Source organism: Mastigoproctus giganteus, chromosome 5 (genome assembly GCF_048544385.1).
Source record: "Mastigoproctus giganteus isolate SK-2022 chromosome 5, ASM4854438v1, whole genome shotgun sequence".
Lineage (NCBI taxonomy): Eukaryota > Metazoa > Arthropoda > Arachnida > Uropygi > Thelyphonidae > Mastigoproctus > Mastigoproctus giganteus.
Window position 1 is genome coordinate 7,389,710 of NC_143579.1, and position 14,154 is coordinate 7,403,863.

General features: G+C 35.9%; 1 protein-coding gene across 2 annotated transcripts in view; it reads left to right on the top strand.

The window, feature by feature from the left end:
- Window positions 1-14,154, top strand: part of LOC150085147 (uncharacterized) — a 307,492-nt gene that overhangs the window by 238,364 nt on the left and 54,974 nt on the right. For both annotated transcript variants that reach the window (XM_090373892.1, XM_090373893.1), the window contains one exon: window positions 8,794-8,934. In XM_090373892.1, the coding sequence (XP_090230018.1) occupies window positions 8,794-8,934 (141 nt within the window). The remainder of the gene's footprint in view (window positions 1-8,793; window positions 8,935-14,154) is intronic.

Genomic DNA, 14,154 nt, shown 5'->3' on the forward strand with positions numbered 1-14,154 from the left:
GTTGCGAGCGTGGATGTTTCTCGCTAATCCTTGTTCAGTATGTGTTATGCGCTTGCCATGATAAGGTGTCGTCATTTGTTTTTAATTTATATGCTTATAAATTTATCAATTTATAAATTGATATGCTTATAAAAGTGATAAATGTACCGTTTTGCAGTGTAAAACAGACTTTCTCGAGTGTGTTAACGGAAGAAAGTGACTTTATTTGGACAAGATCTTTCTAACCCGTACAAAAATATGGCTACGAATAACAAGGGAATGTGAATGTGAAATGTGAAAATATCAAAGAAGGTAATGACATTGGTGAATAAAATTGAGTTATTAGACAAAATTTCTAATGGTGAAAGTGTCTTCTCAGTGGCAAAATATTATAAAATCAATGAGTCAACGGTGCTATCAATCAAAAAATAGGTGCTTCCGTAGCCAGGTGGGCAGGAGCAGCAGTGCGTAGCACACGCTTCTTGATCAGACTGGGGTTCGAGCCCGTGACTACCAAATACGGAGGATGCGGAAAGGTCAGGAAATGACCACTGCATATCCCCAGAGCAATATGGTCTTAGTTGCTAATGCTCCTAAAAACCAAATAACAACAACAACAACAATCAAAAAATCGGAAGAAAAAATCCGCCGTGGTGTCCGTGAAAACACGCTAATTGCTTAAAAAATTTGCTCTGTAACTCGTGATGTTAAATTAGAAAAAGTGGAAAAAGCTTTAAATCTGTGGATAGAAGACCGAACTCAAAATAAAATTCCCTTAAGTTCACTCATCATTTGTGAAAAGGCAAAACTCCTTTATCAAAACTGGTGATAGCACTGGCGGGATAAGTTTTTTAGCTAGCAAAGGCACTGGTTTGAAAGATTTGTTTGAAATTTCTAATAAATATTACATTTAATATTAAATTGTTTCTTATTTTCATTTTGATGCCATATGCTTGCATTTCACTGTGTACTGTCTATGTAGTAATATTATTAAGGTACATATAATACATACGTAGACAAAATTTTAGACTAGTTTTTCTTATATATTTCATACTTTGGAACGGAACCCCTTTATTACTATGGGAGCCATAACTCAGTATTCGCGGCATTTCTCAGGAACATAACCCCCGCAAATAGCGAGGGTTTACTGTATTATGATTTTAGAATTTGCGTAGGTAAAAACAGTGGCTCTAATGCTATGGATGGCATGTTGATATATTAAGAGATAGAGTATTAAAATGTAAGTAGCAAAGTAAATTGCTAATTAAATTAAATTTCATTAAAAAGGCATATACAAAAAAATTATATATCCAGATAAATGACAGTAGTCAGTAGGAATAGTTTATATGTATAATGCGATAAGGAAAAAAAACGACAACCATTTAATGGTAAAGAAGGCGAAGAGTAGAGTGGAGGAAATATTGATAAAAATAACCGCTAGAAAACAGTACACTGCTAAATGATTGTAAGAAATTGGGTTTGTAAAGTCCATCCTCCAGTGGGAGGCTTTGATACACAGGTATGTAAGTAGGAAGAAAGTAGTTAAATTGAATGTGGTGTATGAAATGTATGGCCAAATTTAAGAAATTACATATTTTTATTGTATAAAAAAGCGATATAAACAGTATATCCTTCACAGCAGCAATGCCAGGGGTTAAAAAATGTTCTTGTTTATACTTCGGAATGACCACCAGGTTAGTGGAGTTTGCAATAAATTATCAATACAAACATTAATCTTACAAGCAACCCCCGTATAACGCAGTACTTCTACAACACGGTTTTGCTCTAACACAATTGATAAATTGTGGCAATTCTCGCACAACATGGTTCTTCTACAACAAAATTTTGCTCTAACATGGTTTGAGAATTGCTGGAAATCTCGCATAACACGGTATTTTTGAGCTTTTGTGCTGGGAAAACCCTGCTATTATTTTAGATGAAATTTTCAACGTTTCCATTCCTTTTTGTGAATCCCTGCTGTTGACTCGCTACTTGTTATCGCTTTTGTGATATTTTTCTAAACACATTTCTGGAGGTTACTACCATAAAACAATTTGCAGTTTCCGGTTTATTGGTCGTTTCTCTTAGTGTAATCAATTATAAACGGGTAGTACACTTCTTGAATTTGCTATAGTACCGATAGTTGGAATTCTGTGGGTTTTCACGTTATTATGGTGAAATGTGTTTCCCCTTTGATGAAATTCAATCATATAAAAAACATGAATAAATTTTCAGAAACTCATTACTCCGTATCATGTTTGTTGCAACTTGTGCGCGTCGTATTGTTTGTTATTAATTGCTTATCATTTTTAATGTTTTAAATTTTACAACAAAAAAAAAAAAAAAAACAGGTCATTGAACAGAAATATCAATTAGTATGTACATATTACAGTACATATTAATTAAACTATGTATGTAAGCGGAAATTTATTTTTATTTTGCTAACGGGAAAATATTCATCAGATTTTCATGTATCATTTAAAGATGGGGGTCCACTTTATTTTGTTGGAAAATCCCTGGGTTAGGTTCTGTGTTATTGAACTTGTGCTTGTTTGAGAACATAAAAAATAATTGTGACTTAGAAGAGTGCAGTTTGTGACTTTTAAAGAGAGCCGAAGGTACACAATATAGATGCTGCAGAAGAGATTGTGCTTAACAGCGATGAAGAGGAAGAAAATCAAATGAACGTACATAATCTGACATATAAGTATCACAGTTTCTAAGGTAAGACGTTTGTTCAGTTATTCCTATTTAAGTTAATACTATTATAAAAATAAAGTTAAAATATTAAGTTATTACTACTATAAGAATTAAGTTTCCAGTAGTTATAAAAAAAATGGCATATTTTTGTTAGCTTTTGGAAAGTAACCCCCCACCCTTTTGTACTAGTTCTTAGTCCCATATAACACAGTTTCGTATTACACGAAATTTTGTAGGAACCAAACTACTGTGTTATATGAGGGTTAGCAGTCACGGGTTTGAACCCTGATCAACTCACAGAGCACGTGCTACTACACTTTCACTCCTGACCACTCAGCTATATCAGACTGTTTGTTTTTGCCGTAATTAATGAAGTATACGGCATATTTAATGTAATGAGGTGTGTGTGCCCAGAATTAAATAAGTATATAAATATTTCAAATTATTTGGAATTTATTAGGGGAAAATTATTATAGAATTTTTTTTTTTTTTTTTTTTTTTAAATAAAAAAAATGTGACATCCAGTCAGTTTGAGGTAGTAGTAGTAGTGGCACATGATGCAAGAAAGCAAGTGTAGGAGCTTATGCAGCATCAGCCAAAAAAAAAAAAAAATCACACCATTCCCTCCAAATGCCTGTCCAGTTCCTCCTTAAATTTATTTAACCTATCAACTTCCACAACGACAGATGGAAGTTTGTTCCAGCAATTAACCACCCGCTGGCTAAAGGCAAATTTCCGCACATCTATTCTACATCTGTTCTACATCTGTCCTTTCTTAATTTGAACTTATGTCCCCGTAGGTTGGTAATCTGAACAAGTGGAAGGATCCCATCAGAATTCAGCGTGCTCAACCCATTCAAGGCCTTATAGACCTCAATCAGATCACCGCGCAGGTGCCTAGTCTCCAGCCACTGCAATTTGCAGAACTTAAGCCTCTCTTGGTAAGAGAATCCCTTCATTCCCCTCACCAATCGTGTTGCTCTTCTCTGTAAACGCTCAAGCAAATCTACATCCTTCCTAAAATGAGGCCTCCAGACCTGTACGCAGTACTCAAGGCATGGCCTGACCATTGCCTTATACAGAGGGACAATCACCTCCTTTTCCCTGCTAGCAAAATTCCTATATATCATTGACAAAACCCCATGACCCGCCCTAGCAGCCTGTCTGCACTGTTCAGAAAACTTCATATCTGACTGCACAATTACTCCCAGGTCTTTTTCATTTTCTACCACCTTAAGTGTAGTACCACACAGTTGGTACGTTTCTCTGGGGTTACTTCTACCCATATGCAGTACTTTGCATTTGTCAAGGTTGAACTTCAGTTGCCACTTCTTAGCCCATCTGCCCAAATTATCTAGATCCTGTTGCAGTAGCACACTGCCATTACTGTCATTAACAACCCTGCCAACCTTTGTGTCATCTGCAAACTTCGACATTAAGCCTGATATACCTTCATCAATATCATTGATAAATACACAAAACAACAGTGGACCCAACACCGAACCCTGTGGGACTCCACTAATAACATTAGTCCACGAAGAGCAGCACCCATTGATTACCACCCTCTGTCTTCTCCCACTTAACCATCCTTTTATCCATTGTAGCAACTTACCCTTAATACCATTCTGCTCGAATTTGTACAGTAGTCTTCCATGCGCAACAGTGTCAAAAGCTTTCCTGAAATCCAAGTATATGATATCAAAATTATTTTTTGCATCCAGTTCCTTTGTGACCACATCATAATAACCAATCAAATTTGTCAGACAAGACTTTCCCTTAACAAACCCATGCTGTGTTTGAATTATTGCTGCAGTCTTGTCTAGATGATCCTGCAATGCATCTTTAACCAGCGACTCCATTATTTTACCCGGAACAGAAGTTAAACTAACTGGTCTGTAATTACTCGTGTCACCCTTCGATCCACCTTTGTGAATTGGGGACACATTTGTACATCTCCAGTCCGTGGAAACCTCCCCTGAGTCCAAGGATGCTCTCATAATTATGGCTAAGGGTTTGCTTAGTTGCTTTGCCGCCTCCTTTAAAATAACTGGATAGATCCCATCCACCCCAGGTGCCTTCCTTATGTTTAACTTCAACAATTTCTCCTCCACTTTGCTCTCAGTTATTACAAAATCATTAAGCACACTGCTACAATTTGATAACCTTCTTCCATTTTCAAACCTTAATAATTCCTCACGTGTGAATGTAGATGCAAAATACTCATTCAGTTTGTTTGCTATCTGAGCAGGATCATCAACAGTCGAACCATCGATGTCAAGTGGACCAATCATATTCACCCCTTCCTTTTAGAGTTTATATAAGTAAAGAAATCCTTGCTGTTTTTCTTAGCATCTTTTGCCAAAGATTTCTCGTAATCCGCCTTCGCCTGCCGAACCTCCTTTGTGACCTGATTACAGACTAGCTTATATCTGCCACAGGCTTCTGCGTCACCTGATAATTTATATGCATCCCATGTATTTTTCTTCTCTGTCACGAGTCTCATTAGTTCATTTGATAACCATTTAGGCCTAAACCTTGAACGATATTTCTTAATCGGTATATAAAGTCTAGTAGCTTCCACGATTAATTCTTTGAATGCTTCCCACTTAGAATTTACTGTTTGTAACATCGTCAGTTGATCCCACTGTACAGAATTTAAAAACTGTCTGAGACCACTGTACTCCCCTTTACGGAAGCAAAAACCCTTCCCTTTACCCCTGACGGTAGTTACCTCTTTGAGTAAATCCCACTTCAGCACACTGTGATCACTGCCACCTAGTGGTTCCTTTATCTGCAAATTCTTAATGCACGAATGATCACTGCTGATAACCAGATCAAGGGTGTTACTTTCTCTGGTTGCCTCTCTAACATGCTGCTGCAGAAAACAATCATCCAATAAATCCACAAAAGTCTGACTAGTGTGTGAGTGACCCACCCACAAGTTCCAGTCAATATCTGGGAAGTTAAAATCCCCCATTATAAGACATTCAGATTTACTGGCCCACTCTATTTCTCTGTACAATTGTTCATTGTACTCATTCAAGTCATTAGGCCTATAACACACTCCTACTCTTATTTTTCCTTTCGCAGTGCTTATCTCACACCAAACTGACTCAACAGAGCACTGTTCATCTATATTAACTGGGTGCACTTCCTTTGATTTTATGTTTTTCTTAATTAACAGCATAACACCCCCTCCCTTTCTGTCCTGTCTATCCTTTCTGTACACATTGTACTCCCCAAATTCCAGTTCTGCATTCCTTATATCTTTGTGACACCACGTCTCTGCTATCCCAACAATATCCGCCTTTGATGTCTTGACCAACACTTCAAATTCATCAAATTTATTTACTATACTTCTAGCATTGGTATACATGCAAGCATACATGCTCCTATGCCTATTCCTTGTTACCCTAACACATCCCATATACCCAACTATTCCATGATGACTGCCATCTGTCCCTGAAACCCCCAACACCCCTCGCTCCAGGTCGCTTCTTATTCTAATAGAAGTTGTGCAAGAATCACCTTCACCTCTGCCTGCGGTTACTGTTAAACTATTAGTCTTTGTATCCCCCCAAACTAGCAGTTTTGTATCCCCCCAAACTAGCAAATATTCTTGCACCCTTTCTATTTAAGTGTATCCCATCCCTGTAGAAGCAATCTCTCCTGTTAACAAGTACAGTCCAGGCTGAAAAAAATTCTACCCCTTGAGCCTTGCACAATCTTTCCAGGGCCGAATTGATCGACAAGGCTCTCATGTACTCCCTCCTATCGTGTCTGGGCAGAATTGCAGACACTTTCAAATTCAACCCTATTTCACGGCTTTTTTTCAACAGTGACCTGTACTTGTTGAGTAATTCCGCCGGTCTCCTACTCTTAATATCATTAGTGCCAACGTGTACAACTATATCACCTTTTGTGCCCTTGAAAGATGATATCCGCTCTACAACGTCATCAACCTTTGCCCCTGGCAGACATACCCTGGTCCTGTTTCACCTATCCTTTTTACAAAGGATGTTCCCTGTTTCCCTGACAATAGTCACCAACAACTACTAGTTCCTGTGGGACCAGCGCATTCTGCCTTAGGGGTTGCCGCTGTGTTGCGTGATGACCAAGTGCAAGCTCTGGCGTTGATGTGGGCAGCTGAGAGCCTGATGGGCCCCTCAATTTAGATCTTTCGAGGGCATCCACCCCTGTCCTTCAAACTCTCATGTAGGCCCATAACAACGCTGAGTTGTCGCCTGATTTCCTTACACTCCTTACATCGCGCACACACAAAGACATCTCCCATGGCAATATCATGTTCCGTTCCAGAGAGTTCGGCAAACATTTCACAAGTTGCACATTTTTTTAGGCTGTGATGCGTTGGAGAATTGCCCCCCCCCTCAGTTCTCCCCCGATTCACAGCACTCCTGCCACTTTGTGCCCGTTGCTTTGCTGCTCTAGTCTGGGGCATGGTAGTTTAAATTAATAAAATCAATAAATTAAATATCAATAGTATTTGAATAGAAACTATTAAATAGAAACAGTGAAGCATATTACTATATAATTATGCGTTAGAGCTACCTAGCTACCTCAATTAAAAAAATTGAATTCCCTACCACTATATCCAAAAACAATGGCTACAAAATGGAACGAAATAACGGTTTTACCTATCGTAAGTAAAATCCACAAAAACTCTTTATCTAAATTAAAAATAAAAAATAACCAGCGTAACTATAACTATATGACTACGTATTAAGTACAATATAAAATAACAATCATGTAAATAAAAGGGAAACACTTATCGTTTTTGCGGAGCCTGTAACTGACAGCTGTAACTTTTAAAGAGATTCAGTGCCCTCTCATAGGTGTAAATGTATAATGTATGGAGAGGAATTAAGCAGTCACTGTTTAGTGGTAGAGAAGTCAAAGAATAGAGCGAAAGTAGTAATGCCAATTATGACAGATAGATAGATGACAATATATACTTTACTGCTAAAAAGTTGCAATAATTGGATCATAAAGTCCATCCTGCAGTGGGGGCCTTGGCATTAGTTCAAACATGTAAGTATGAAGAATGGCGGTGTGGAATGTGTAGAGTATATGGTATTAGGAAAGGAATCAACATGAGGATGGGGAAGGGTGAAAGATGATAATTAGATAATTAAAGTAGGAAAAAAGAAGAGAGCAAGGATAGAAAGAAATGTTGAACAAATCCCTCGGATAATCCTAATAGATTATTTCTCGGAAAACAAGTATGCAAAGCAAATAGAAAAGTGAAGGAAAGAACCACTAAATAGCTCAGGCAATCTGGGATCACAAGTATCCAACCGCTTATGACTGCATAGCCTTCCAGCTCTCAGTTTGAATCTCCTGGATTTCTTAAGGGCATACCACATCTCAAGGCTCTTGTTTACACTACCCCAGTTAGTAATGCACAAGTTGGATCATAGACAATTGTCAAACAGCTTGGTCTCTGGGTATATTCAAGCCAATTTGGCAGTTGAGAAGATTGCCTAAACATTTGATGTATATTGCTGATCATGGAGGTCATTTTGAACAGCTGCTCTGATGGCGATTTAAAGAAAAGCTCTTATCAGTCACTTATTTAAAAAAAAAAAGTTTATACTCCAGCACAACCACTAGGACTTGCTTCTGCACTTATGCTTGACCATTTGGCTATATTGGGCCATTCTATAAAAAAATTTAATTTAATTTGATTGTAATTTAACCTTATGAAGAAAAGAAAACTGGCTGTAATTTGAAAGAGATGCATTTCTGGATTTACATCCATATGAATTTTTTCATCCCTATGATCAGTAGAATATGCTCTTAAAGTGTGCAGGTTGAGACCTTTCAGAAACACCCATTGTGTGTGTGTGTGTGTTAAAAAAAATTTATTAATGAAAGTCCCTCTCTATTCCAAAAGAAGGGTTTGTGCTAAGGTAGATAAAAATTCTGTATGTATTGTGTCTGAATTTAATAACATTTTTATTATTAAAAATAAGATTATCAAAATATAACTTTGCATCATGCATTAATATCTTCGGTATTTTATTATTTATTTATTTATTTGTGTGTGTGTGTGTGTGTGTGTGTTTAAACAACTAAAATAGTTGAATATTTCAGGTCTTGTTGATTACTTGGCTACTGAAATTTCTACCTCCAAACAGAAAAAGTTCAGTTTGGTAACGTTCATTGATACCCCAGGACTTGTAGATGGTGACATGAAGTATCCATTTGATGTGAATAAAGCAATATTATTTCTTGGTAAGGTTATGTGTATTCTGATATACATGTATGAAAACATAATATTATATACATATATGCTTAAATTAATTATTCCATTTTTTTATTTTTTAGTGAAAGAGGTTATTACAGATATTCTTCCAGTAATAATCACTAAAATTGCCACTTTGGAGTCTAAAACACCCTGAAACACTGATATTCAGATCCCATTTGGGCTAAGGTAAAGAAAGCCAACACGAGAATGACAAGAAACGTTGGATAACTTGCGTGGAAAATTTGTTTCTCTAGTGCTGCTCGCTTGGTAAACAGATGGTAGGTGTTATCGGTCTGGAGCCAAAATCGAGGATATATTGATTGACAGGTAGGCGTGGCAAGCGATGAAATGATTGGTGGTGGGCACAACAGACGACAAGCTACTGTGTAGTCATTGGTTGCCATTATAATGTGTATTTAGGAGTAAAGAATGGTGCATAATAGTTTTGTGATGAACTGTAAACAGGTAATAGTAGCGATGAATCTTTTAAAGATGGAAGAAATTTGTAAGGAAAATAAAATGTTGGTTGATTTTTTGATGAAAACTAAATTAATAAAAGTTTCGTTCTGTTCATTTTTATGTTCTTCATTATGTTTTTTTCTCATTATTAAAAGCAGATTTTTGGAGTTCATGAGTGTTTTACTATACCGTTGATTCAGGTTTGGTTACGAAAAAAGGAAAAGGTTTCTTTCTTTATTTTTCATTATATTTCTTAACATGGCCTTAAAAATAAAAGTACAGTAATAAAAAATTAATATTTTGTTAATAAACAATTTATGCGCTAGTTCACCCATGATTCTAAAGAAAAAACATTAGGTTACCCCCTCCATTTCAGGAGGAGTTCAAGCTCCTATGGAATTCAAGTGGAGGTAACCTGACCTTTTTTCACCATCATGGAAAGCGTTCATTAGGGCAAGTTACCATTAGTGCTACTAAAGTGATACTAAACCGATGTTATTGTGTGTTGTGTTCGTGCACCAATCAGCGTATTGTTTGCCATGCCTACCTGTCATCAATGTATCATTCTCGACTTTGCTCCAGACCGATAACACCTACTGTCTGTTTACCGAGCGAGTAGCGCTAGAGTGCCATATCGGGGAAACTAATTTTCCACGTAGATTATCAGACGTTTCTCATGTTAGCTTTCTTTATCTTCGCCCCCACTTGTATTAGTTTGTTGAATTTCAGCAGATTATGGTTATTTTTCAAGAAAATAATACTTTACACCTTCTTGCTGGTGGGACTGTTAGTAACTGAATATATCTCATCCAGCATTGGTCATATCTAAAAATTTTCTAAATTCATACAAGTTCCCTCTTGGGGTGGGGGGGGAGTGAGGAATGACAGTACCACTTTCGAACAACACAATTATCAGCCTCATAAAAGAAATGTCCGATGATATTGAAGAATAAGTTGGTCAACATATTAATAATTTTGGGCAACTGTTTGCATTGCAAGTAGATAATTCTACAGATATTACTTGGGAAAGCCCAGTTAATAGCATTTGTCAGGTTTATCAAAAATGACACAATTATTAATCATCCTTTTTTTTTTTTTTTTTTTTGTAAAGAACTCACTGAAAGAATAATCTGCCAAGACATTTTCTAAGTAATGAATAATTATTTCCAAAAGTGTGGTATATTATGGAAGCCGTGCGCTGGCATTTGTATTGACGGTGCTCCCACGATGACAGGAGCATTAAAAGGATTTGTAAACTTAGTAAAATGGCACAATTCAAATATTATTACAACCTGTTTTATACACAGAGAAGTTCTAGTAGCGAAGACAGTCTTACCTGATTTAAAACTTGCACTTGATCAAGCGATTAAAATGGTCAATAATATCAAAACTTGACCACAAAAAATACGTATTTTTGAAAAATTATGTGAGGAACTAGAGTCTGATAATTTTTCTTTAATAATGCATAGTTGAGGTTTGGTGGCTGTCAAAAGGAAATGGACGAGTTGCATGAGGAAATACTCTTTTTTTTTTCCTTTTTTTTTTTTTTTTTTTTTTTTCACTAGAGCAATCAGAATTTTGTGATTATTTAAGTGATGAAATTTGGTACTATAAATTAGCTTTTCTAGCAGATTTATTTGCACAGCTAAATAAATTAAATATCAGGATGCAAGGCTCAGAGAAAAATTTACTCACTTCTACTGACAAGTTGTTCGCTTTAAAGAAAAGTTGAGTATAAGGAAAAAATATGTAAATGAAAATAAAATTAGAAATGTTTCCCTTGACTGCCAAAACAAATTATACTAAAATAATTAATGTAATAAGCAAAACATTAGCACTGTTAAAGACAAAAATTGAGCATTACTTCCCATCCCTTGATACCAAAAAATATTTGTGGGTAAGAGACCCATTTGTAACAAGAAAACTTCCAATGTTAGAACTTAATTTGCAAGAGGAAGCAGAATTGGCTGAGATCTGTAGTGACCAGTCATTGGAAATTCACTTTAATAACACTAATATTAGCAAATTTTGTATCAAAATTCAAAATGAATTTCCGCAAATTTCGGAAAAGGCAATTAGAATTTTATTGTCGTTTTCCACTTCCTACTTGTGTGAAACAGTGTTTCCGTTTTAAACGAGATTAAACTAAAAGAGAGAGAGAGAGAGAGCCTATCAACAATGAATCCTCATATTAATAAACTGCCTCTCATCAAACCCAACTGTCTCACTGATTAAAATGTTATAATTGTATATATTTTTTTTTGTTTTTATATAATTATGTTAATTTTTTTATATATTTTCTTTTAAATTTCTTTTTAAAAATTCTTTTAAATTTCATGTAATTCCATTTGTATGTTCAGAAAAGCAACATTAAAATCATTAAAAACAAATAAGTGTATTATTAAACATACCCAACAGAAGTAACTTCCAGTTTGTGAGTATATGTATAACTGTATATATATTATTTATAATTTTTATATATAATTTTTTATTTATAATTTATATAAATATATATGAGTATAATAGTAATTGTAGTATGCCGTAAAAGTTGAGAAGCACTGGGCTAGATCATTGCTTTTTCACCACTTTATGGTCCCGATATCAATATATGTTAAAAAAACAGTAATATATGCGTATACTTTTACAAATTAAATAAAAAAAATTGATAAAAAAACATTTTTACCCCTGAGATTCCTTTAGAACCTCCTGGGTTCTGCAGAACACAGTGGTGCTGCTTTTTAATAATTTAATTAAGGCCACCCTCTTTGTCAACAACAATTATTAAAGACCAATGAGAAAGGAGTACAGAGAAACATCAAGAATGCCATTAGATTGCCAGATGATGAACTGATTGTCACATATTTCACCATGTGCAAATGCAGTTTTTCAAAAAAATAAATAAATTTAATAAAATGTGGGATTTGTTTGGTGGTCAGCAGACTTTCTGTTGTAAGACCGTAGTGTTTATTTATGACAGTTGAAAGTGTTGCTAGCCAAAAATAAATGTATAGACACACTACTACTGATGCAGTTTTCAGATGTGTTTAAGTTAAATATTTGTATTAGTAGCAGCAAATGATGTAAGAAAGAAAGATTGTTCCAGTTGTTGTTATTTGTTATTTTTTTTTTTAGGAGTATTAGCAACTAAGGCCATATTGCTCCTGGAATATGCGGTGGTCATTCCCTGACCTTTCCGCATCCTCCGTATTTGGTGGTGACGGGCTCGAACCCCGGTCTAATCAAGAAGTGTGTGCTACGCACTGCTGCTCCTTCCCACCTGGCTACGGAAGCGCCAATGTTCCAACAGTCAACCACCTTCTGGCTGTAGGCAAAATGTTATTTAACTTTAATCAAATTCAAAGCACCAATTTTTGTCAGTGATGTTCAGAGAATAAGTTTTGTATCAGATTGAAATGGTGCACTCTCTCTTTCTCTCTCTCACTCACTCACACACAACAAAAGCAAAATCTGAAAAATGTCCAGATTTCAGGCCATTCCAGTTTTTTGATTGTTGCAATTTAGAACACCTGATATAACGAATACTACTAAATTAATTGTACTGTAATGTTGTGCTCAATGACTATGAGGTGCATTCAGGTTTTAAAGTCTCTAAAGTTATTTTTCATAAAATACATAAGATACAGAAATGAAACAAGTCTGTTTTCTACATAACCTCTTAAAAGGAACACATTTTTCACACCTTTTCTTCCAGGCTGTGTGAAAGCCACCTAAAGGTTTGTTTGGAGATATATTTAGCCCACTGGTGAATAGCCGAAGCAGCCATTTGTCAGCTAGGAAAAGTTTTGCCATGAAGTGCATCCTTCATCATTAAAAACAACTAAAAGTCAGCAGTTGTCAGGTAAGTATGGAGGATGTGGGATAACCTCAGTTTGTTTTCAGTAAAAAAAAAAAAATAAAAAAAAAAATATGCAACTTAGCAACACAATGGGACAGAGCATTATCCTGATGGAATGAAATGTTGTTCAATCCATGTGGATGTTGTTTCCCCCCCCCCTTCAGAATCTCTTCATACAAGTTTGCTCTACTGTAGTGCTTTGGGAACAGTGTTTAAGGATTATTCCATCAGCATTCCAGAAAATAGCAACCATCATTTTCTCCACACTTGCAGCAACATAAAATTTTTTAGACTGGTGACTCAGTTTGCTTCCATTGGGTGAACCAATGCTTAGTTTCAGTATTAAATAGTGGAATCCATGTCTTATCTATCTCATCTTTGCAATTGAGGAGAAGAGTACTCAAGTGAGTACTCTTCACCCCCCCCCTTTTTTTTTTTTTCCCTGAGAAAGCTGCTATGGAATCCACCTGGCTGCTCATTTTGAGATCTTCATGACAATTAGTATGCGCAGAGGCAGCAGAATTCCTATAGTTATTGTACTTTCATCTACTGTTGATTTCCTACCTAAAACAGTTTCCTCCACCCAGTGGATGTTGTTTATGGTAATAGTGGTTTGAGGTCTTTGTTTTTGCAGGATTCCCATCCATTGTGAAACATTTGCATCCAGTTATGGAAATTCACAAGATTACAACATCAGTAATGTGATGAGAAACAGCTGACATTTCCTGATGAGTTTCAATAGGAGTTCCCCCCCCCCCATTAAAAGAAAAAGCTGGATCACTATACATGTTCTTAGGGACAAGACTGCCATTTTAAATATTACAAACAAATCACACTGTTTGTAATGCTGCAATCGATGTATTGTATTGTGCTGCTGTCTTCTGACAGCATT